The following is a 26,070-nucleotide window of genomic DNA, read 5'->3' as shown; positions in this document are numbered from 1 at the left end:
CAGTCTACTCCATAATCTCATTTTGGTTGCTGTCACTGCAGAAAACCCTGCTTCACAGAGTTAGGATGTTGGAAAGGGAAGCCAACTTTTTAGTGTTTTTGTGGCAATCTCAGGCTATTCCACCTTGACTTTAATCCAAAACGTATAGAGGTTTGAAGTTGTCTCAAACATACTTTTATGGCCACCATCATTTACGATCTCAAGCAGGTGATCCCCTTCTAGCATGGACAAAGTCTGTTCACCTGGCTTGTTCACAAATGGGTCGCGGATCCATTGCTTCCCAGTCCAGGGGTCTTTCGTGGTAGGGGAGTGATGCTCAAACTCTTGAAAACTGAGACAGGTGATCATGCATCCAGCTGGGAAAAAGAAGGCTCTGGCTCTTTCAAAATCTCTGCTAATGTTTGAAATGTCAAAAATCCCAGTGTTCACTTGTCGGCCTCATAATTCCAGTCTGGCTTTGAATGCAGCCACTGCATCTGCTGACTTGAGCACAGTTGTTCTCCCCTGAAGTGACAGACTGATTTCGCTGAGCAGGTTGAATATGTCACACAAGCAAGTTTTGCAACCCCTTCTGTTTCTCTGAGATGCGCTAACAGTGGTGACTGTTTTTCTAAAAGAAATCTCTGGAGTGACTCTCATAACTCAGAAACTCTAGCCAGTGATCTACCTTTAGAAAACCACCTCACTTCTGTGTATAAGAGAAGACGTGTGTCCATCTCCTCACAGAGTTGTGCAAATAGACTTGAATTAAAGGTACTTTAATGTACACTTTAGTGTACTTTAATGTGATTATTTTAATCATATCCTGCAAAACGTTAAGTTCAGGTAATATTTTTCAGCTAGCCAGCATTTCTCTATGGATGACGCAGTACACAGACTCACGTTCAGAAATGAGCTTTTTGACCCATGTAGTGGAACCAGAAAGCTGTCCAGTCATGGCAGCCGCTCCGTCTGTGCATTTCTGAACACAAAATGACCAGTTTTCCTGACACATAATCAGTCAGAGACTTGAATAGTTTTGCAACTGTGGTGTTGATTGCCAGCAGAAGTGCACAAAACATTTCCTCATGCACATCCTCCTGAAAACCAGATCACACAAAAACAAGCACTGTTGTCTTGTCAACATTGGTAGGCTTGTCAACCTGGATTGCGTACCACGGTGACTCATTAATCCTCTCTAACAATTATGCCTCAATATCCTCTGCTGTTTCATCAGTTTGTCTAGTTATGGTGCTAGCCAAGAGAGCAACCTGTGCCACCTTTTGAACTGAAGCCTCTCCTAAAAGTTCCTGACAAATGTCCTTAGTGGGATCAATTCCTCACCAAGAGTAAAGGGCTTCTTAGCTTCAGCCTTGCAGTCAGCCACTAAGAATGATGCTCTCAGTGTAGACACATTTAATGAAGTGGTGGCCTTCAAGAACTGCTTCTATTCTTCATGTTCACATTTTTTTTTCTTTTGAAACTCCAGAGGCTTGTCTTTTAATCCTGGGTGCTTGGTCTCCATGTGGCAAAGTAGTTTTGAAGGTTTCATGGCTTCTCTAGATAGCTAATCACCACATGTTATACAAAGCAGGCTTGGAGAATGTGAATTGCATGTTTCAATGAACCCGTAGTTTAAGTAGGACTCTTGGTATTTTCTTTTAAATGCAGGTTTCTTTTTGTTGGCAGTCTTAGAGTGTTCTGCTGCTTCATCATTGGGTCTTTCCCCCTTTTCAAAGAAGTTCTCCAGTAATGTTTTGTTTTTTTTTTTACTCATTTTCACTAGGGTTAGCTTGTGGGCTTACCAAAACTGACTGAGACAAGTGTGCAGGGCAGAAAAGAGGCAAGGAATTAGAGGCAGTAAATAAAATAATGGGCAGGCCACACATGAACTAAAAATAAGCATTGGATTCTGACTTAAAGCCTGCTACCAGATGTACATGTACAACTGAAGTACATCAACTCTCTTACCGCTGTAATGCTTGCCACCAGATGCCACTTAATTGTCACTTGCCATCACTGATAGAGTTTTGATGTAAGTCTGCAAGCGTATGATTTGTTATGATCTCTGTATATCTCTGCCTGTGATAATCTGTATTTGCAGCTGCTGCCCAAAGCTAGCATCACCTCTTCAGTTCCACCTTAGATCGTTAGGCATTAGATTCTCATAAGGAGCACACAGCCTAGATCGCTAACAGGCACAGTTCACGATAGGGTTCTCGCTTCTATGAAAATCTAATGCCACCAGTGATCTGACAGGAGGCAGAGCTCAGGCAGTAATGTGAGCTATGCAGAGTGACTATAAATACAGATGAAGCTTCACTTGCTCATCCACCCTTCTCTTACCTCTTGCTTTGTGGCCTGGTTCCAAACAGGCCATGGACCAGTCTCCATGATTGGAGACCCCTGAGATGGACCACTCTGAACACACTGTGAAGAGTGGATTCTAGAGGGCCAGTGGCTGTTGTCATAGTCCCTGCTAGTGAAGATAAGAATTTGAAGAGTCAATATTACTTAGGGGTTAGAAATTTGGACCCTGGGATTAGACCACCTGGATTTTGAATCCTGTCCTGTTTACTCATGGGATGTTTGACTTGGGCAAGTTAATTTATGGGTGCTTCAGTTTCTTCAAGTATAGCAATCTTCGGATTGCTGATGGAATTAAATTATTAACATAAGTAAAGTATGTAAAATAGTGCCCAATAGATGGTAGACAAACAATGAATAGCTCTGTTTCATTGAATTCGGATAGTGGTACCACAACTAGAAACAAGAATTAGTAACTTTAAGAAAAAGAAAATTTATCAGCTTCTTTATTTCTCCAGAAGACTTAGAATGTGATTTTTTTTTTTCAAGTTTAATAAGTTAGGTTGCAGCCAATTTTGTCTAACCGTGATGATGGGAAGTGGTCATGAAGGAATGAACCACTGGTAATCCCTAAGCTCCTTTTAGGGGATGTGTCAAACCCTTCTCCCATCAGATCTTCTCAAGGAAACATTCACAGTACAGTGAAATGATCATTCTGAATCTTCCTTTGTTAAAGAATTAACACCCTCATTAAAGGTGTTTGTTAACAATGCAGTAATGAAAACGTGGCTGCGCAAATGGAAAATGGGTTTCTAGATGATATATGTTGCTTTATACATTCTAGAAAGTTGAATTCTGTCGTTGGGAGAAATTTTTGAAATTTGTGTTTTATCTTTCCTTTTGGGTGAAAATAGAATTTCCTTTTTCTGCCTCTTTGGAGACAGCTAATGGGAATGAGATGGCAATCCACTCCAGTATTCCTACCTGGAAGAGTCTATGGACAGAGGAGCCTGGCGGCTACAGGAGTCGCAAAGAGTTGGACATGACTGAGCACAAACAAGCAAAACAAATGAGAATAATGTTTGTGTATCTCTTCAGGTCTTGACTGTTGAGTCACTGTGGAAACTTAATGAAATCTCCAAAGCTGTAAATAGCTGCTTTACCTAGTTTAGTGAGATGTTTCACTAATGGTTCAGAGGGTATATTAAGAAATGCTTAGAAAAATATTTTTTTCTGCATCAACTTTCTGTGAAATAATAAGTGTGAGTGAAACTTTGATGTATAATTTTCTGATCTAGATTATATAGCAATATCTAATAATAACTAGATGTTATTAAATTAGTTCTCTTAGCTGATTTTCAAGATTCTTTTATATGTTATTCTTCACAACAGTATTATGAGATATTCAGCTCAGCGTTATTTTCTCTATTTTGGGCTCAGAAATTGAGGCTCTAAGAGGTTAAGAAACTTTGCCAGGGTTGTATAGTTAGTAATAGTGATAGGAAAGACTCCTAGTCATAGTTGATTAGTCATACCTTGTAGTGGTACCTTGTAGTCATACCTTGTAGTGGGAAAGGAGCACACAGTCAGGTAGGCCTGGGTTTGAACTGTTGCTCCGTTCTTTACTTAGTCTTTCCCGTGCCATTTAACTTCTCTAAGCCTACTTTTATTAACTATAGAATATGGGTTAAATAATATATAGAAGATAATATATATAAGACTGTTTCAAGACTAGCAGAAGCTGTGTGAATCAGACAGCTGGCACAAGTGCCCAGTCACTAATATATATGCCAGTGGTCATTCCCAACCCATTCTTTTTAATGTAACATAACAGGAAGTGTATTAAATATGCAAAAGTTTGTCTCCAATGGCCTGTCTTTTGAAAGTCTGTTTTAATCTTTATTATATAGATCCTTATAATGCATATTTTATTTTTTGAGATCTAGAAATATAATTAACAGTTAAGTAACACCACAGGCTATTTGGAAAGAAGCAACCATGAACTGGGAGGAGTTCTGGGTTTTAATTCTGTTCTTTGTTGTTCAGTCACCCAGTCATGTCCGACTGTTTGTGACCCCATGGACTGCAGAATACCAGGCTTCCCTGTCCTTCACTGTCTCCTGGAGTTTGCTAAGACTCATGTCCCTTGAGCTGGTGATGCCATCCAACCATCATCCTCTGTTCTTAAGCTGATTAATTTTACAACCTTGGGCTCTGTTATTCTAACTTCTCTTACCTATGAAATAATATATAGAAATATGTTTAGATATCATAGAGGTTATTGTTTGCTGAAAAATGGACTATGTGATCAGTTAAAGGAGCTGATGTTTTCTGCTCAATGAAAAACCAGATAAAACTTTTCCTTTCACATGCTGCTTCCTTTCTGCCTTATACCCACACACATGAGGTAATGATCTGATGAAAAGGTAAGAGGATTTTTACTCTCGAGTACTTAGTAAATATTCAGCTTATCATCTTGGTTTTGAACTAATGCTTATTAAGGAGGTACATCCTTTGTAAGTTTCATATTTAAGCGATCATATGCTCTAGGATTTCCTTTTTAAACCTAAAAATGCTACTTGAATACATCCTTCCAAGTAATGATGCAATCTTTGTTTAATTTATATTGGAGTTTTTAAAATGACTTTTTTAAAGCTACTACCCTGAGTAAGTAGTACCTCTTTAGTAATAGAGAATTTAGTAATTAATTTGAAAGTCTTAACCTCAGTATTTAAAATAGTATAGAAATATATAGGGTCTATAAAAAGCTTGGTAGATTAGTATGCTACTACATGTTCCCAGACGGTTTACTACTAGGAATTAAGCTAAAATGAGAGGTAAATAGCTAATTTATTTTACTTGTATTTTAATTTGTATTCAAATTACAAGATAAGAGACAATAGTTATTAAGTATCCTTTCTGTTGCATATTTATCTGTTCAAATATTTGAGTGTCATGCATGTCTGCTGAGTGGCTCAGTTGTGTCCTACTCTTTTGTGACCTCATGGACTGAAGCCTGTCAGGCTCCTCTGTCCATGGCATTTTCCAAGAGCACTGGAGTGGGTTGCTATTACCTGCTCCAGGGTATCTTCCTGACCCAGGGATCGAACCCACAGCTCCTGTGGCTACTGCATTGGCAGATGGGTCAGCCGTGTGTAAAATATATTTTTCCTTTATTTAGGAAATTAATGTATTTATTTTTAAAAAGAAGCAACCATCTTTCCATTATAAATGTTGTCACCTTTGTGACAACAAACTCAAATATTTCTGCATTGTTTCCGTTGTTTTTTTCTGTTAGGTTTTTTTCCAATTCTCTGGATTCTGCTGACTGTATATCAAAGAAAGCAAGCAGCCAGCCTCTAGCTGAAACTGCTGTCACAGATAAAGAAACCGATGCAGGTGAACCAGATTGTCTAGAGGACAAGAAGTTGGGTGATACCAGTGTATCACATAATTCCAGTGAGCAGACGCCAGATGGTGTGACTGTGATGGCTGAAGAGTCTCAGTCTTTTAAGACCAGCGCGTTCACGAGGACCATCTCACCACCCACCTTGGGGACACTAAGAAGTTGTTTCAGTTGGTCTGGAAGTCTTGGAGATATTTCAAGAACTCCAAGCCCCTCTCCAAGCACAGCATTGCAGCAGTTCCGTAGAAAGAGTGATTCTTCCACCTCTCTGCCTGAGAATATTGAGATGTCTGATGTAGCTCCGTTAAAGAGTGATGAGTCAAGTGATGAATCACATCCCTTACATGACGTGGGTTGCTCTTCACAGTCTCAGGAAAGCATGGACTTGTCACCACACAATTTAAATGCATCAAAACTTTCTCAGCCTTCTAGTAAGGATTCAGATTCAGAGGTAAGTCACATTCTGAAGTCTTTGTTTTCAAATTCATATGTAAGAGAAAATAGGGTGTTAATCAGATAATTGAGGAAATTTTGCTCATGTTACGGAAATAATTGGTTGTTTTAATTTTTCACTCTAGACCTTACTGTGTAGAAAGTTCATGTTTTACTCATCTGAAGGCCTTCTCTTTATCTTTCATATTTTAGACTCTTATACTTTTAATCTAGCTATATATCTTGAATCATCACTATGTGATCCACTGATAAGTGTCTCAAGTTGTGGAACACTTAAGACCTAAAAATGATAAGCTTATTGAAGTTATTATAAATTTAATATATAAATCCTTAATATAGTCTTGAATTCAGACAGTGTTTGAAACCTTATAACTAAATAACCCTATTAACATGATGGTGTTTGTCTTAAGTTTTAATACTTAAGAAATATATATATTTTTTACTCTTATTATTCTTGTTGTAAGTCCCCTTTATGATAAAATAAGATAGTAATGTAAGGGATTTTATGTTATTCTGTTTAAATTAATAAAAGCATCCTAGCCATTTTTTTCTTATTCATAAAATAGCTTTATTCTTACTTAAATCAAAGCTCCAAATAACTACTACTAGTAAGACCCAGTGATGTCATATTTTAAAATGATATGATGGCATAAGTTATCTCAAATTTACTAATTTAACATACTTCATTTTATGTTCACAACTATAGTTATCAAGTTGTAAGAACAATTATAACCTTGGTAATATTTGACAGAATTTTGAGGACTGATAATCCTGAATATTAAACATCTAATAAATCAGTATGTCTCTGTGTACCTGTGGTCCGTTGCTCAGTTGTGTCCAACTCTTTTGCGACCCCCATGGACTGTAGCCCACCAGGCTCCTGTGTCCATGGAGTTTTCCAGGCAAGAATACTGGAGTGGGTTGCCATTTCCTTCTCCAGAGGATCTTCCTGACCCAGAGATAAAACCCACATCTCTTGTGTCTCCTGCATTGGCAGGTGGATTCTTTAATACTGCGCCACCTGGGAAGCCCAATAAATCAGTATATCTTGTGTTTATCAAAAGGAAAATATTTTATTCAAGTTCCTAAAGGAAACTTGAGTTGTATTGGACTCAAAGAAAAAAGCCTAGTTAAAATGTGGAAACAAATTGTTTTCATTTAGAGAAAGCTGAAATCAGTTAATGTATTCAAATCCATTCCAGATTTTTAAGTAAGAGGGGCTTCCCTGGTGGTTCAGCTGTAAAGAATTTGCCTGTAATGCAGGAGATGCAGGTTCAATCCCTGGGTCAGGAAGATCCCCTGGAAAAGAAACTGGCAACCCACTTCAGTACTCTCACCTAGTAAATCCCGTGGACAGAGGAGCCTGGTGGGGTACAGTCCATGGGGTCGCAAAGGAATCGGATATGACTTGGCAACTAAACAACAGCAAAATGCCAAACCAAACCCTTGAGGCTTTTGCTACTCTTTTCCTGTTCACTCACTTTGTGCTCAGTTCATCCATACTGGTCTCAAAGACTCTGTTTCTTTTAACACGAGCCTCCATTTTAATGTCATCTTTTTCATTTTCCACGTCTGACTGCATTTTTCTCATGGCACCATTTGGGTTCCATCATAGTTGTTGTTTCTTGAATATCTTTCATTAAAAATCACCATCTCTTTATGAGGATACTTTCAAGTCCTCTGAACTCCTTTGGGGGTATTTTTGTTCCTTTTCCAGCAGACATCTTCCTGTTTTACTAACTTTGTATAGCTTTTAGCATGTTTTACTGAGAAGGCTTACCAGCTCACAGCCTAAGAGCTCGTCATGCTGACAAAACTATCCACATGTCTGTCTTCTGGGCAATCATTTTTGTGATTACAGTTATAGAAACATAAATTCTCTCCCCTCACCAAAAAAAAACAAACTAAACTAAAAATGATTCATTAAATCATCTCTTGCCACCAGATGTGGTAAATTTCTCCTAAGATAAAAGGATTAATGATCAAACAATTGGGACAATAACAGATAACTTAAAAATTATGTTATCTTTCTTTATTCAGAAAATGTTTTAGAGTGTGACTGACGTTTCATTTTGAATACCATTTTTACTGTATGATTCTGAAGAAAATGCGTTGGAGATTTCCATTGGTGGTTCACTGTGAAAAGCAACAACTGTTTACTCTATGTTTATTAAGTTCATTAACCCTATTTGAGGTTAATTAATCTTAGGATCTTACTCTTGATCTTTCTTTTAAGAAACAATATAGCCCAGAGTCATCACTACTATGAGCAAGGAAGTGTTTCTGTAAATTACAATCCAAATTAAAGGAATATTTTTGACTTTTGGATTGCTTTTTAAGTATATAATGCTATGTAGAATCCCAAGGTAAATATATATATATTTTAAATCCTCTTGAAAAATGCAGAAATGTAAAGTCTCCTGAATTTATTTATTTACTTGCTAAAGTCCTTGAAAGGGTACAGCATCACATGGATTCTGTATCCAATGGCTTAAGCCAGAAGGTTGCTTAGAAATTTGGCATGAAGCATGCCATTGTTCCCATGAACATGAGTTGCTTTTCCCCAGATTACTCTGTTTTTGTTGAGCATTGTTCTTTGCTTTGTACACACAGAAGCGTATCTCTTGCCTGGATAGAAGTCAATTTCGTCTCAGGCATATGTCCACTCAGTCATGTCCAACTCTTTGTGACCCCATAGACATAGCCCACCAGGCTCCTCTGTCCATGGAATTCTCCAGGCAAGAATACTAGAATGAATTGCCATTCCCTTCTCCAGGGGGTCATCCTGACCCAGGAGTCAAACCTGGGTCTCCTGCATTGCAGGCAGATTCTTTACCATCTCAGCCACCAGTCATAAACACCTTCAGTTTTAAGAAGAGCTGTGTGCTCCCTCTGGTTCTAGAGACCCCACTTAGAGCTTTTTAATTTATATTTTATACAGTTTACTTCTCCAACTGAAACTTCTTACTAATTCTCTGTAGTGAAACTGGCAAAGATCATTCTTTCCACATTAATTTTCTTTTATTGTATTTCATGCTTTTAATACTTTTTTTCTTCTGAGAAGTTACATTTTATTTACACTGATTTTTCTCAATTTACTTGTTTTATGTTTTGTTGAATATTGGTCAGTTGTCATAAAATCTTGATAGTAAAAATCTAATTTTGCTCTATTTTTCGATCTTGGGGATCTAGGAATCTGATTGCAATTTTAAGTCACTTGATAAACAAGGTAATCAGAAATCCAAGCTACACTTGTTTCAGTTTTCGAAGAAAGACACGCTTCTAAGAAACAAGGTAAAACACTTATATAAATTACTTTTAAATTTCAGAAGCAGGGCATGCTTATTACCAGAAAATATGAATATAAGCAAAATTAAAACTCAAAGTGCCTATATCCTTATTTACACAAAAATGTCTACCTTCAGATCTTTTAGGACCATATTTGTACTTGATTTGTATTGGGTTGGCCAAAAAGTTCCTTTAATTTTTAAGTAAAAATAAAAGACTTATTTTTCATTTTCACCAAGACCTTTATTGAAAAACATATTTATTGTTTTGTTCCACTACCTTCTGCCATTTTCCAGGCAGCATCGTAACTGTCTTCCCAAAACTTTTATCATTTTTAGTAAAGAATTGTTCCAGGTACATTATTTTCAAAATTTTATAAAGACCAAAATAAATGAAAATCCAAAGTTATAATATCTAAATATGGCAGTTAAATCAGAAAACCAGTCTAGCTGTAAGTTTTTGCCTGGTCATCAAAGAAACCTTGTGGTATCCTGATGGAAGATGATACGTTTTCTGTTGACTCTTTTCACCTAGTGCTTGCTGCTTTCAGTTGGTCCAGTTGGGAGCAGTACTTGTTGGAATTAATTGTTTGGTTTTCCAGAAGGAACTCACAATAGAGGACTCCTTTCCAGTTCCGCCATATACACATCACTTTGTTTGGATAAAGACTGTCCTTCAGTATGGTTGGTAGTTCTTCTGTTTCGTAATCTCTTCTGTTCCACATTGTTGAACAGTATCCACTTTTGATTGCCTGTCACAATTTGTTTTTATAGCAGAATGTTTTAATTATGTTTAAGTAGAGAATCACATGCAGAAATACTGTCAAGAAGGTTTTTTTTTTTCACTTATGTGGAACCTAAACTTCAAAGCAATTAACATAAGCAAGCTGGTGCATATGATTTTCAACATTTGATTTGGATATTTTGAGTATGTGAGCGAGCTATCTCCTGTGTGGTATAACTTTGATCTCAGTTTGTGTCTCCCTTTGATCACTGTCAACTTGAATTGGTCTACGTGACTGTGGATCTTCGTCTAGTGAGAAATCTGTACCTTTCCTGGAATGAAAAGTGAAAAATGAAAGTGAAAGTTGCTCAGTCATGTCCAACTCTGCAACCCCATGAACTATACAGTCCATGGAATTCTCCAGACCAGAATACTGGAGTGGGTAGCCTTTCCCTTCTCCAGGGGATCTTCCCAATCCAGAGATTGAAGCCAGGTCTCCTGCATTGCAGGTGGATTCTTTACCACCTGAGCCACAAGGGAAGCCCAGGAATACTGGAGTGGGTAGCCTATCGCTTCTCCAGTGGGTCTTCCTGACCCAGGAATCGAACCAGGGTCTCCTGCATTGCAGGTGGATTCTTTACCAACTGAGCTATCAGGGAATAATAAAGTATAATATTGCCAAAAATATTTTTTAATTCCATCTTCAATATTAAATGACTGCACAGAAATTCACTAATTTTGGTGGTTTTTTTTTTTTTAAAGCACACTAATATGAAAGCTGTCACAATGCAATCTAACAAAATTGTTTCAAATGAAGTTTTAGACAGGGAAGTGCCATTAGAGCCATCTTATGGAAAAAACCTCATGAACATTTTGGCCAACCTAATAGGTATTTAAGTTGTGAAACTTGCTTTTTTTTTTTCTTTATAGTATATAAAGATCTATTTCATGTACTTAAGTAACATTACTTATAATGACTAAAATAAGCCGTGGTGTGGGTTTAACTAATCTTCTTATGTTTGTCCTTTACTCTAAAAATTTTTGTTATACCAATCAGTACTGCAATGAAGATTTTGTTGATAAATGTTTGAATACTGTACGCATTCGATTTTTCATGGGGATGAATTCTGTGGAGGGATATTACTGGTCCAAGGGCAGGTATTTGTAAAGCTTTGATGTGTATTGCAAAAAGGCCTTCTAGAATCTGGGTCCCTGATAAGTCAAGGGTTTTTTTCAGTCAGACTATATAAATATTTATGTGCCTGCATAGTGAAAGCTCATAAGTCAAAAGCCCATTTTATGTATTAAGTATCTTGCCAATATAAAAATACTAATTCCTACCTTAAAAATGGGCAAGAGACATGAACAGAGATCACAAAAGCAAAAAGCGCAAGGGGATGATTAACATATAAAAGCATGTTCAACCTCATTAATAATCAAATAACACAAATTAAAGTAATAAAATATAATTTCTTACCTCTTATTTTTCCAAAAGTTTTTTAATTTACTGAATTTTATAAGGGTATAAAGCACTGAAATGAATAATCATATTTAAGATAGCATAATCCTATTAATTGGTATGATTAATTATCCCAATAATTAATTAATTAGGATAAAATTACTTAGGATAATCATATTGAGGAGAATAAGAATTGCTGTGCCATTTCTGGAAAGCAATTTGAAAGAGTTCAAATAATTTAACCCAGTAAGTACATTCTAGAACTTGAGCCTAAAGAGATAATAAGAATTTAAATACAAGACTACTTATTCTTGCATTGGTTGCAATAGTGAAAAATTGGAAAAAAAATCTAAATATCTAAAAAATAAGGGTGTGAAATACATTAAATACGTTGTTGGTTTCAGTGAACATATATTATTTTTCTTATATGAGAAAACTATATTTATATAGTTAATATGTTACCTTCTTATGTTTATTTGTAAAAGCATAGAAACTTTACAGAAGTTTTTAATAAGTGATCTAGTACATCTATTTGAAAGAAGGTCATATCTCATACTATATAAATATATATAAATGCAAAATATGTAAATATAAAGTGAAAGTTGCCCAGTCATGTCTGACTTTTTGGGGACCCCATGAACTGTATAGTCCAAGGACTTCTCCAGGCCAGAATACTGGAGTGGGTAGCTGTTCTCTTCTCCAGGGGATCTTCCCATCCTAGGGATTGAATCCAGGTCTCCTGCATTGCAGATGGATTCTTTACTAGCTGAGCCAACAGGAAATATAAGTTTCTTTTAAAAATCTCTGAGTGAGAAAGACTTTCAAACAGATCCTGTGTTGTAAAAATGTCCATATTATTTTTGAATGAAAAGAGAAACCATGCTATTAAATAATATGTGTAGTATGGTGTTTTTGTTTGCTTAAATGCTTGAAAATACGCATATTGTATATGTTTGTATGTGATTGTTAGTCACTTAGTCATATCTGACTCTGCGACCCCCTGGACTGTAGCCCACCAGGCTCCTCTGTCCATGGGATTTTCCAGCCAAGAGTGCTATAGTGGGTTGCCATTCCCTTCTTCAGGGGATCTTCCTGACCCAGAGATTGAACCTGGATCTCCTTCACTGCAGGCAAATTCTTTAGCATCTGAACCTCCAGGGAAGCCCATCTTTGTATAATCATGGTAAAAAGTCTGGAAAGATATTAAAATTATTTGCGGTGGTAGGACTAAAGATATAGAAAGTACTTTCTCAAAAGAAGTTACATCTGGGCATTAAATCATCATCTTATTATTACACTTTCAGATTTCATTGTCAGTGTTTTAACTGTCACTTCTGTTTTGGTGACAACCCCCCCGATGAACCTTCCCTCTTGCTCCCTGGTGTCCATCTTCAGTATATAAAGTCAAACTCATCTTTCTTTTTAAACATATAACCAGTACTTCTTAAAGCACTTATCAGCTGTAATAATATTTGCTCTGTGTCACTTAATAATATTTGCTCAGTTTCAAAATCTTTGGGTTGTCCTCTTTCTTTATAACATCCAGCTGGATCCTTCTATTTCAAAGGCTAAAGAAAAACAGTCAAGACATCTATACCTATCTAAATCCTGTTTCTTTCTCTGTCTCATTTCTTGCTCTCCTTTTTTCCTATCACCAATATCCTAATTTAATATTTCATCTTTCAGGTGTGAATCTTTTCATTCTTTATACACCCTGTACTAGGATCATCAATTTTAAATCCTTGTTTTATATTACCACACTCATACTGTCCTAAAAAAACAGTAACAAAACTTTAATGCCTCCACATTTCCAGCAGCATACAAGTCAATGAATTCAAGGCGCAGATAAAGACAAATATTATATGACATCATTTAATTATCTTTTTTAAAAAATGATACAAATGAACTGATTTACAAATAGAAATAGAGTCACAGACATAGAAAACAAACTTAAGTTGCCAAAGGGGTTAGCGGGAAAAGTAGGGTAGGGACATAAGCTAGGTGTTGGGGATTAACATATACACACTGCTGCTGCTGCTGCTGCTGCTGCTGCTAAGTCGTTTCAGTTGTGTCCAAATCTGTGCTTCCCAGAGACAGCAGCCTACCAGGCTCCCCCGTCCCTGGGAGTCTCCAGGCAAGAACACTGGAGTGGGTTGCCATTTCCTTTTCCAAGGCATGAAAGTGAAAAGTGAAAGTGAAGTCACTCAGTCGTGTCCGACTCTCAGCGACCCCATGGACTGCAGCCCACCAGGCTCCTCCATCCATGGGATTTTCCAGGCAAGAGTACTGGAGTGGGGTGCCATTGCCTATATAAAATAACAAGGACCTACTGTACAGCACAGGGAAATATACTCAGTATCTTGTGATAACCTATAAGGGAAAAGAATCTGAAAAGAATCTATATATAATATATATGTGTGTATAACTGAGTCACTTTGCTGTACCATTGAAATTAATACAATATTATAAATTATACCTCAATTAAAAATGAATAGATCAACTTAAATGTCAGTAGAGATCTGTTTAAGTAAATTATGGTACACATGTACAATGAAAAAGATAAGCAACCTATTCAAAACAAAATTCAGTTCTACATGTGAAATGGAAAAATCTTCAAGATATATTACTCGGTAAAATCAAGATATATTAAGCAAGGAAAAAAGTACACGTTGTGGTATGACACGATTTTTAGTATGCTGCCAGTCGTGTGGTGTGTGTGTGTAAATGAATTCAGTCATTGCACAGGAAACCAGTAATAGCAATTGCCTAAAGGCAGTGAGGAAGTAAGAGCGACTCACTTTTCTGTCTTGTCTTTTGTAACTCTTGAATTTAGGTACATGGATCACCTGTTAAAAATATTATATAAGTTTTGCAGACCTAGACCCACTTTTGCACATTGATTATAGGTTATTTTTTGTTCCAGTGTATAAATAATTTGTTTCAGTGTATAAAGTTTGAGATTAAAGGTAGTTTGTTTTAACACAGTAGTATTAAAACAAGCATTTAATCTTCAGATTCCTGGGCTGTATAAATCCAGTTCTGTGGACAGTCTTTCTACAACCAAGATCAAACCTTTAGTACCTGCCAGAGCCAGTGGGCTGAGCAAGAAGCCATCAAGCATCCATAAGAGAAATCATCACAATGCCGAAAACAAGCCAGGACTGCAGATCAAAATCAATGAACTCTGGAAAAATTTTGTATTTAAAAAGTGAGTTACCGTGTTACTGATTCTAAAATAGGATAAATCATTTTTTCTCTATAATCTCAATTCCTGTCTCCTCTTTCTGTTTTCCTATGAATTCTTTTTCCTCTTACCCTTAGAGCTTTAATTTCCTCTGGTCCCTGTAACTGACTCTGTAAGAATATGTACTCTCAGTTTCTGTATCTTCTTTTTAGTGAAAAGATGGCCAACTGAAAACCTCAGTTCTCAGTCTGGCTTTGGGGTCTCTATGTTGTTAAGCAAACTACTTTTCCAGGGCTTAAGTGCCTCAGCTTTTTTTCCTTCTAAAAGTTGTTTCAGACTTGAGAATGGAAAGATAATGCTGTATGGTTACTTCTGGACTTAAGGCAGTTTGTTTCCCTAAATTACCTCATCTAAAATGGGAAGAATCAGTAAGTTTATGAGTTTATATGATGAATTAGCCAGATTTCTACTGTATATGGCAGTGTTTTAAGAGAGCTGACCCTGCCTATATCTACATTTTTTGAACCACATTTCTTCCGTTAGACAACAAAATTAACCAAAGAGTAGCATGACTTTATAGTTAATTTATTTTCTTGTTCTTATTACAGCAAATGTGCCAAGAATAAAAGCAAAGAGAAAGGGGTGGAGGGAGGTGTCTTACATGGAGTGGTAAGATTAAACTTTCAGTTCTGTTCAGTTCAGTTCAGTTCAGTTCAGTCACTCAGTCGTGTCCGACTCTTTGCGACCCCATGAACTGCAGCACGCCAGGCCTCCCTGTCCATCACCAACTCCCGGAGTTCACTCAAACTCATGTCTATCGAGTTGGTGATGCCATCCAGTCATCTCATCCTGTGTTGTCCCCTTCTCCTCCTGCCCCCAATCCCTCCCAGCATCAGGGTCTTTTCCAATGAGTCAACTCTTCACATGAGGTGGCCAAAGATTAAACTTTACCTAGTAAATATTGTTATCACAATCAGTTGAGATAGTATTAGTGGAAATACTTTGTAATAAATGCTGGACAATTATTTTTTACTTACATTGTGTAAAGTCTAGATTAAACCATATAGCAGCAGTTCTCAAGCTTTTTGCCTTTAGGAACACTTTATAGTCTTAAAAATTACTGAGAGCCCAAAAGTGCTTTGGTTTATGTGTGTTATATCTCTTTTTAATGTGTTATTAAAAAGGACATTTAGAAAATATTTATTTTAAAATAGCAATCTCATTTCATCTTAAAATTGATAGTATATTTTTACAAAACTATGTTTTTCAGAACAAAAATGAGAATGACATTGTTTTACATTTTTGCAAATCTTTACTGTCCAATTTAATGTAACTGAACTGGATTCTTATATCTGCTTCTTTGTTTGATTTGTTATGCCTTGGTTGAGTTATAGGAAGAAAATCTGATCTCACATGTAAATGTACTTTAGCTTAATAGCATGTTTTATTTAATTTTAATTTTTCTTCTTTTATATTACACCAAAATTCAGTACGAGGTAGTTTCTTAAAAGTTGTAATATAGGATATGAAACCACATTAATTGATTTTTATACATTACAGTCTATTAGCTCATATTGTATTTTGGTGTTCATCTTTTACTCATTCATAATTTTATAACATTGGTGTAAATCATTTGAAAAATGTGGACTTACTGAGTTGTGCTTATCTTTCAATTGTTGACACATTTTGTTATACAATATTTTTAAAAATCACAGTCTTGCCAGCAGTCTTTTAAGTATTGGGAAGGTGACAAGGGGCAGATATAAGTTTTCCAAAATTCTGATTTTCACTGGAAAGCTTGAATTTTGTCTCTGGCAACAAATGCTGTTAGGTTTGTTTTTTTTTTTTCCTTAGAAATAACAAACAATCTCTGTTCATTTTAGAGAAGCCCTTTGCTAAATACTTAAATTTGAATTTCCATAGTGAGACTGACTTTTTTTTTAGTACTATCAGTATTTCTTAAACAGTTTGGTGACACTGTGTTGATTCATTGCCAGCAGCTTTACTTATTATCAGCACAAGTGTCCTTTTTAAGATTACTGATACAAGTGTCAGCACAGTATGAAAAGCAGATAAAGTCTAAATACTATTATGAAAATAGTTTTAAATATTACAAACCTCTCAAAAGGGTCTTGGGAATAGGATTAGTTTCTGTAGACATGGAACTTCCTTCCAGAAGTTGGGAGTGAGGAAGGAGTGAAAAGATAGGGCTTAAACGTTGGTTCATGCTCCACTCATGCTGCTTCTCACCCAGACTTGAGAAGGATGCTAGAAAGAAAAAAACTAAAGTTTGTTTACTGAAATCATTCTACCTTCAGTTCAGTTCAGTCCAGTCGCTCAGTCGTGTCCAACTCTTTGCGACCCCATAAATCGCAGCACACCAGGCCTCCCTGTCCATCACCAATTCCCGGAGTTCACTCAGATTCATGTCCATCGAGTCAGTGATGCCATCCAGCCATCTCATCCTCTGTCGTCCCCTTCTCCTCCTGCCCCCAATCCCTCCCAGCATCAGAGTCTTTTCCAATGAGTCAACTCTTCGCATGAGGTGGTCAAAGTACTGGAGTTTCAGCTTTAGCATCATCCCTTCCAAAGACTGGTGTCTATTTAGTAGCGGTGTGGTACCTACTTTGAAAGATGATTTAGAAAGCAGGAATGGGTACTAAGAAGCAAAACTCAAATTTTGCAGGGTGTGCTCAGAAGAATTTGATTGTGTTACATAATGAATTGGGGGAAATTATATGGTAGAGGTTCTTATCCTCTTTATGTACCTCTATTTTGTCCAGGCAGATTATTCTCTAATAAACACTACCATAAAAACACCAAATTCATTTTATTTTATTATATTTTGCAGAGATTCTGAAAAGCTTCCTTCTTGTAAGAAGCCAGATCCCCTGTCTCCAGTCAAAGATAACATCCAGCTAACTCCAGAAGAAGAGGATATATTTAACAATTCTGAATGTATGCTTGTTCAGAGAGCACTATTCCAGTAAACGCAAGCAGCTGGGAGACTGTTGCCTGCAAGAGAATCTCTATCAATTTCAAGTCCTGTTTGGAAATGAGGCCATTCTGAAAGATTTGTTCTTAGATCTATGCTATTTATTTTAAATAGAACACAATTTTTTATAATAATTTTGCAACTGTTCTTGTTTGGCTTTTTATATTTTTATAAGAAGCTAACTAGAGAAATAATTTTGGAAAATCTACTCTACGGCTTTCCCTGTGGTCCAGCGGCTAAGACTCCTTGCACCCAATGCAGGGGACCTGAGTTCGACCCCTGATCAGGAAACTAGATCCCACTTGCTACAACTAAGGGTCCCCATGCTGCAACTAGGACCCAGTACGGCCAAAATAAATAGTTTTAAAACAAAAATCTATTCTAAAGATTTCTATAATGTTGTCAAATACATAGATGGTAAATGGAAGACTACAATTCTGTAATCATTTTATACTGTAAGAAATTACTATACTTTTCCATGCTTTCATTTTTTTTCACCTGTCTTTCCTGTCTTTCAGGGTTGAATTGGAAATACAGTTGCTGGGATGGGAGGGGTTGTTGGAAGGGTTAAAGATCATTGCATAAATGGGACAGTCCTCTGTTATCCCTGAAGAGTTTCGTAGGTTACAGATTGACAGTGAAGGACAATTGCTTTCGGCATCATATGAAAGGAACTACTTACATCATTCATATTCTTAAGCTTCCAAAGTAGCCTGTTTCTCTTGTATATCTTTTTTGAAGTGTAAGCTAAAAATTCCTTAGCTTATATTTAAAAATTATGTCCTAGGTGTGATGTAAGATATTACTACTAAAGCTACAGAATCGATGATTTGTCCATACTCTGCAAAGAAATAGATGGGAACTAAAACCAGGTATGCAAGTGAAGATCTGAAGTAAGGAAGTGAAGTGACAATCTGACCAGAAGTAAAACAATTGTAAAAGTGTCTGAGATATAGAGGATAAATGAAAGGGATTCAGAGCAGTTTAATTTTTAAGTGAGACTTAGTAGAGGACTTGGATAAAGAGTCCAAGTGGAAAAAAACATAATATTTTAAGAAACAGCATAAAAATTTTCAATGGAGACAATTTTTTTTCTCAAAATCTGGAAAAGGCTATACAAAGAACAAAAGCAAAACTGAACTTTCTGTGAATGTTTCGTGTTACAGAACAAATTAAGAAAGGGAAGATGGCAACAGTGCTGTAGTTTTTCAGTCTCCGAACCCCCACATTACCGCAACTGGGTGACAAAAGTCAAAACACCAATGAACAACATTACAACAAATTCAGATGGCGTCATATATTTAAATCCCAAACTGTAAGTAGGTGAAGACAAACCACCAGCAGCCACAAGACTGCAAGGTGGTACTGACATCTGTATGGGAGAAGCAGAGAATGGCAATAGGGCACTAATGGACATGAGAACAGAACTTATACAGAATAATTGTTGAAGCACAGAGCGGACCAAGTTGCGAACAGCATTTAAAACTGTTATGCAATCCAATGGTAAGTGAGTGCAAGAGGCCTGCAGTTATATCTGAAGGACTGAAGCAATGCAGTCCATATGAACTTTTGAAATGATTTACCGTATTTGCCAAGGCTCCCTTCTAGGGGAACAGGGTCCCCCACAGAAGAGAAACTGCTGGCAAGTAAAACAAAAGCTTGAGTGGGAAAGAGACAGTAGACACAAAGCAAGAGGAATAGTTGACCAAGAAATCTCGGGAGAATACTGTCTGAGCATACTTTTTGAACACTGAAAAAGCAACAAGAGCAGCAAAACAGCTGAGAAGCTCCCATGAGCCATGCCTGCTCAAAGTTTAGGAGATTTATTTTTACTTAGAAAGAAACTACAGAAAAATGTTTCAGTCACTCCTTTACAAAACTGATTTAAAGAGTCAAGCAGTATAACATCTCTATAAATAATGAAAATCTACCAGAAAGGCCCACTGAGCCAATCAAAACCAGTGTGTTTGAAAATGTGCTAAAAGTTAAATAAATGCTATAGAATATGAAGGAAATTTAGAACTGGAAAAAGTCAGAGGGGAAAAAAAAGGCAAGCTCAGGAGAGCATTAGAAATAAAAATTTCAGAAATTAAAGCTAGAAGGAACACAAATAATCATACAGATAGATGATGCCTTAAATAGGTAAAAAAAAAAAAAATGGAAAAAACACCTTAAAAGATTAGCAAGTCACAGATATTGAAGATGGAGCAGAAGGTCCAATATACAGATAATAAGAGTCTCTGAAGAAAAAACAACCTATAATTTCAGAAAATTTTTAAATTTTAAGATTTGAAACAATATTTTTAAAATGCACTCTTACACCCAGGATTATTGATCCAAAATAGCTAACACCAAGACGTAAGCAACAAGTTACTTTAAAGAAGGAAAAATCCTCTGGGTAGGCAAGGACAGTGGGTGACATGTAAGAATAATAATGAGATTTTTCCACAATTATTCTTTATACCTGAAGAAATTGAGTAATGTATTAAAGATACTCAAGGGAAAATGTAAGCAAAGGATTGTATATTCAACAAAATCAACTTTAAAGTATCTAGAATACAAACATCTATCAAACAAGAATTTGGAAATTATTGCTCACTTAAGCTCTTCCTGAGAAATCAGAAAATAACCAAAATAACTGGAGAAATAGCACCATAAAGATTGATGATGACCATCAAACATAGTGACTTGTGCAGCTAAAAATGAGGGCTAAAAGGGAAATATGATATGCAATGACTGTGCCCAGATGACATAGTACACCTACAGAGAATAGACTGTATGTAAAACATTTGGTTTAGTTTGAAGTAGTCTGATAATTGTTATTTTAGGACTATTTGTATATAATGTGGGATAGGGTAAATGAGTATTTGTGGGATATTTTAATTCATCCCCAATTTTCTTGAGAACCAAGATACTTCCCCACCCCTAAGATTCTTAATGTCTAGGAAAAAGGAGATTAAGACAAAATACAGAACAGCTTAATTTTTTTTTAATGTAGTTATAAACGAGTTGGAAGTACTGGTAAACTTATGAATGTATATACGTGTATGTGTACCTACATATAGCTTCCCTGGTAGCTTAAATGGTAAAGCATCTGCCTACAAAGCGGAAGACCTACCCACACGTACTAAAGAGACCCAGAAAAAAGTAACCAATCCTGTACCAATGAGCATCCCAATCACTAGTCTTAATATACCACTTTACTGAAAGAAATGAGAGCTTGGAAAAGATGTATAAAAGGCAAGCCTAGGATATCTTGTTAAAACAGAAGCCTTTAGTGAGTAATATGTAATTTCAAAAACGATTAAGGAGACACCTGAAGAGGACCCCACTCTCCAAACATGGGAGATTTTGATCTTGAAAAGATAGGAACTGTCCTTTATTTGATCCATCATAAACATATATTTAAAAATTGGTCACCTTCAGAAGATGACAGAGTATCAACGCATTATCTTGGATATGGGAAAGTAAAGGAGAAATATCAGGCATTTCCCCTATCTTTATACTGTATACTTTATACTCCAGGCAAGAATACTGGGATGGGTTGCCATTTCCTTCTCCAGGGGATCTTCTCAACCCAGGAATGAAACCTGGGTCTCCTGCATTGCTGGCAGATTCTTTACCAACTGAGGTACAAGGAATGCCCATCTTTATACTGTACCAGTGGGTTACGAAACAGAAGATCAATCTCTTTTTAGTGCTCTAACAATGAAAAAGAGATAGTACTGTTTTGCAACCCCCAGTGGATTAGTGGATTTAGGTTTAGAGTGTCAGCTGCTGTTAACATTGTAACTAGACATTTCATTTCTCTTAATGAAAGAACTCAGCATCCTCTAGTCTTGCCAGGGAATTGGAGATAAGACATCATTCCTCTGGATCCAGCTGCAAAATTGCAGGAAATACGGAGGACAGAGGAAATAGGGAACTGCAGCCTGAGTGTGCAATTAGCAAAATTCAGACAGCAGCAAATTGCAGATGACATGCCCTTGGATTCTCAACAGATAAATTATAAGGAAAGGGAGAGGAAAATTCCATATTAAAAGACGAAACTAGACTAAATTGTTTAGGGATGCCCACTCTGGTGATTAGACAATAAGAGAAATATAAGGAAATGATAATTATAAAATTTAGGGTGGTGGTTACAGAGAGTTCAGTAGTGTCCAACTCTTTGTGACCCCATGGGCAATAGAGTTCATGGAATTCTCCAGGCCAGAATACAGGAGTGGATAGACTTTCCCTTCTCTAAGGGATCTTCCCGACCCAGGGATTGAACCCAGGTTTCCCACATTATGGCAAGGTTTGCTTATAATAGCTTATTAGGGTATCGATACCAGAAAGTAAAATGTTGGCCTTCTAATTTCCTAGGCCATTTACTTGTTTTGTGTGGCCCTTCATATTCTATTTTTTTCATTTATGTAAATATTTTTTAAAATGTTTACAATGTCATGTTGGTTTCTGCCATACAATGATAATTTTTTAAAATCATTATTTTAATAGTACTCCATCAAATTGAAAATATAATTGATTGTAAGAGGCATCATTAATTTATGTACAGTTGGGAATAAACTCCATCAACTTTGAGGTACACTGTTCTCAAAAATGTTAAAATATGTACCTTAGACTAGAGGCCCTGCCACAATTCAGTGATACACATCCTGTGACTTGGGCACGAAATCAAGCAACTATCCTCATTGCGAAAAGTTAACTGGACAGTTGGCACCAGACAGCCTCTGTTCTTGAAAGACATGAAGCACAGCTGAAAGTACAAGGCTGAAAAGATGGGATAAAGTGACAACAAATTGAACTCAGTCTCACTTCCCTATGTAGGCCCCATTCTCTCTTCTTTCAGGGTTCCAGCTGCACACATTAGAAAGCTGTAAGTTGTCACACAGCTATTAGTGCTGTAATGTTTACTCCGTTTTTCAGTTTGGGTAATTTCTATGAACCCATTTTCTAGTTAACCAGTTCTTTCCCTGACTCTTCATCTGGGTTATTCTGCTTTTTGTTTTTATTTCTTGTATTTCTAACTTACAGTTTCCGTCTCTGCTGACATTCCCCCAACCTGCGCATGCACATACGGTCCATATTTTACGCAAGGCATATTCAGTTCAGTTCAGTCGCTCAGTCATGTCCGACTCTTTGCGACCCCATGAATCGCAGCATGCCAGGCCTCCCTGTCCGTCACCAACTCCTGGAGTTCACTCAGACTCATGCCCATCGAGTCAGTGATGCCATCTAGCCATCTCATCCTCTGTCGTCCCCTTCTCCTCCTGCCCCCAATCCCTCCCAGCATCAGAGTCTTTTCCAATGAGTCAACTCTTTGCATGAGGTGGCCAAAGTACTGGAGTTTCAGCTTCAGCATCATTCCCTCCAAAGAAATCCCAGGGCTGATCTCCTTCAGAATAGACTGGTTGGATGTCCTTACAGTCCAAGGGATTCTCAAGAGTCTTCTCCAACACCACAGTTCAAAAGCATCAATTCTTCGGTGTTCAGCTTTCTTCACAGTCCAACTCTCACATCCATACGTGACCAATGGGAAAACCATACCCTTGACTAGATGGACCTTTGTTGGCAAAGTAATGTCTCTGCTTTTCAATATACTATCTAGGTTGGTCATAACTTTTCTTCCAAGGAGTAAGCGTCTTTTAATTTCATGGCTGCAGTCACCACCTGCAGTGATTTTGGAGCCCCCAAAAATAAAGTCTGACACTGTTTCCACTGTTTCCCCATCTATTTCCCATGAAGTCATGGGACCAGATGCCATAATCATAGTTTTCTGAATGTTGAGGTTTAAGCCAACTTGTTCACTCTCCACTTTCACTTTCATCAAGAGGCTTTTTAGCTCCTCTTCACTTTCTGCCATAAGGGTGGTGTCATCTGCATATCTGAGCTTATTGATATTTCTCCCAACAATCTTGATTCCAGCTTGTGTTTCTTCCAGCCCAGCGTTTCTCATGATGTACTCTGCATAGAAGTTAAATAAGCAGGGTGACAATATACAGCCTTGACGTACTCCTTTTCCTATTTGGAACCAGTCTGTTGTTCCATGTCCAGTTCTAACTGTTGCTTCCTGACCTGCATACAGATTTCTCAAGAGGCAGGTCAGGTGGTCTGGTATTCCCATCTCTTTCAGAATTGTCCACAGTTTAATGTGATCCACATAGTCAAAGGCTTTGGCATAGTCAATAAGGCAGAAATAGATGTTTTCTGGAACTCTTGCTTTTTCCATGATCCAGCAGATGTTGGCAATTTGATCTCTGGTTCCTCAGCCTTTTCTAAAACCAGCTTGAACATCTGGAAGTTCACGGTTCACCTATTGCTGAAGCCTGGATTGGAGAATTTTGAGCATTACTTGACTAGCATGTGAGATGAATGCAATTGTGCGGTAGTTTGAGCGTTCTTTGGCATTGCCTTTCTTTGGGATTGGAATGAAAACTGACCTTTTCCAGTCCTGTGGCCACTGCTGAGTTTTCCAAATTTGCTGGCATATTGAGTGCAGCACTTTCACAGCATCATCTTTCAGGATTTGAAATAGCTCTACTGGAATTCCATCACCTCCACTAGCTTTGTTGGTAGTGATGCTTTCTAAGGCCCGCTTGACTTCACATTCCAGGATGTCTGGCTCTAGGTGAGTGATCACACCATCGTGATTATCTTGGTCGTGAAGATCTTTTTTGTATAGTTCTGTGTATTCTTGCCACTTCTTAATATCTTCTGCTTCTGTTAGGTCCATATCACTTCTGTACTTTATCGAGCCCATCTTTGCATGAAATGTTCCCTTGGTATCTCTAATTTTCTTGAAGAAATCTCTAGTCTTTCCCATTCTGTTGTTTTCCTCTATTTGCACTGATCGCTGAGGAAGGCTTTCTTATCTCTTCTTGCTATTCTCTGGAACTCTGCATTCAGATGCTTATATCTTTCCTTTACTCCTTTGCTTTTCCCTTCCCTTCTTTTCACAGCTAGTTGTAAGGCCTCCTCAGACAGCCATTTTGCTTTTTTGCATTTCTTTTCCATGGGGATGGTCTTGATCCCTGTCTCCTATACAATGTCACGAACCTCCGTCCATAGTTCATCAGGCACTCTATCTATCAGATCTAGGCCCTTAAATCTATTTCTCACTTCCACTGTATAATCATAAGGAATTTGATTTAGGTCATACCTGAATGGTCTAGTGGTTTTCCCTACTTTCTTCAATTCAGTCTGAATTTGGCAATAAGGAGTTCATGATCTGAGCCACAGTCAGCTCCTGGTCTTGTTTTTGTTGACTGTATAGAGCTTCTCCATCTTTGGCTGCAAAGAATAGAATCAATCTGATTTCTGTATTGACCATCTGGTGATGTCCATGTGTAGAGTCTTGTCTTGTGTTGTTGGAAGAGGATGTTTGCTATGACCAGTGCATTTTCTTGGCAAAACTCTATTAGTCTTTGCCCTGCTTCATTCTGTATTCCAGGCCAAATTAGCCTATTACTCCAGGTGTTTAATAGTTATTTCAAATATTTTGTCTGATATTTCTAGTATCTGGGTCATCTCTGAGTCTGATTCTATATCTTGTGTCCTAAAAGTGTTTTCATTTTCCGTGTTTTGTGTGTGTGTGTATCATGTTTTCTGATTGACTTGTATTGATGCCATATATTGATGTAGGAAAGTAGTGACCGAAGTAAATAATACAGTTGGAAATGAGCATGCATCTTCCACTGGGGGTTAGAGTGAGGCACTGTAAAGTCTACCCAGGAGTTTAACTGGCTTGGGTTTATTATTGCTATGACAATAAAGTCCTCTAGTGTGGCGCTAGGGTTTTTAGTTTTGTTTGTTTCTCAGTGTTCCTGCTCTATCTTCAGTTTTTAGCCTTCTTCATGCACTTATGTCTCAGAAGGAGTCTATCTTCAAGCCCTTGCCCCTCTCCATCAGTAGACTTCTGTTGTTTATTGTGGCTTGTTTAATGACTAGATGCAGCCTGTGCTGTGCTTAGTCGCTCAGTCATGTCTGACTCTTTGTGACCCCATGGACTGTAGCCCACCAGGCTCCTCTGTCCATAGGATTCTCCAGGCAAGAATACTGGAATGGGTTGCCACGCCCTCCTCCAGGAGATCTTCCCAACCTAGAGATCAAACCCAGGTCTGCACGTGCCACATTGTAGATGCATTCTTTTATGATCTGAGTCACCAGGGAAGCCTAAGAATACTCGAGTGTGTAGCCTAACCCTTCTCAAGGGGATCTTCCTGACCCAGGAGTCAAACTGGGGCCTGTTGTATTGCAGATGGATTCTTTACCAGCTG

The 26,070-nt window shown here is 37.4% G+C and overlaps 1 protein-coding gene across 2 annotated transcripts in view; it reads left to right on the top strand.

The window, feature by feature from the left end:
* EXO1 (exonuclease 1) overlaps nucleotides 1–21,097 on the top strand; it is a 44,988-nt gene extending 23,891 nt beyond the window's left edge. The window contains exons 12-15 of one of the 2 annotated variants that reach the window (XM_005690569.3): nucleotides 5,585–6,143; nucleotides 9,338–9,439; nucleotides 14,630–14,823; nucleotides 17,651–21,097. In XM_005690569.3, coding sequence (XP_005690626.1) covers nucleotides 5,585–6,143; nucleotides 9,338–9,439; nucleotides 14,630–14,823; nucleotides 17,651–17,789 — 994 coding nt within the window. In that variant the 3' untranslated portion in view covers nucleotides 17,790–21,097. The remainder of the gene's footprint in view (nucleotides 1–5,584; nucleotides 6,144–9,337; nucleotides 9,440–14,629; nucleotides 14,824–17,650) is intronic. The other variant, XM_018060275.1, reaches the window with a different exon arrangement.

This window comes from Capra hircus, chromosome 16, assembly GCF_001704415.2.
Source record: "Capra hircus breed San Clemente chromosome 16, ASM170441v1, whole genome shotgun sequence".
In the NCBI taxonomy this organism is placed as follows: domain Eukaryota; kingdom Metazoa; phylum Chordata; class Mammalia; order Artiodactyla; family Bovidae; genus Capra; species Capra hircus.
The sequence above is the reverse complement of the archived record's forward strand: the minus strand, read 5'-3'. Positions and strand labels throughout refer to the sequence as shown.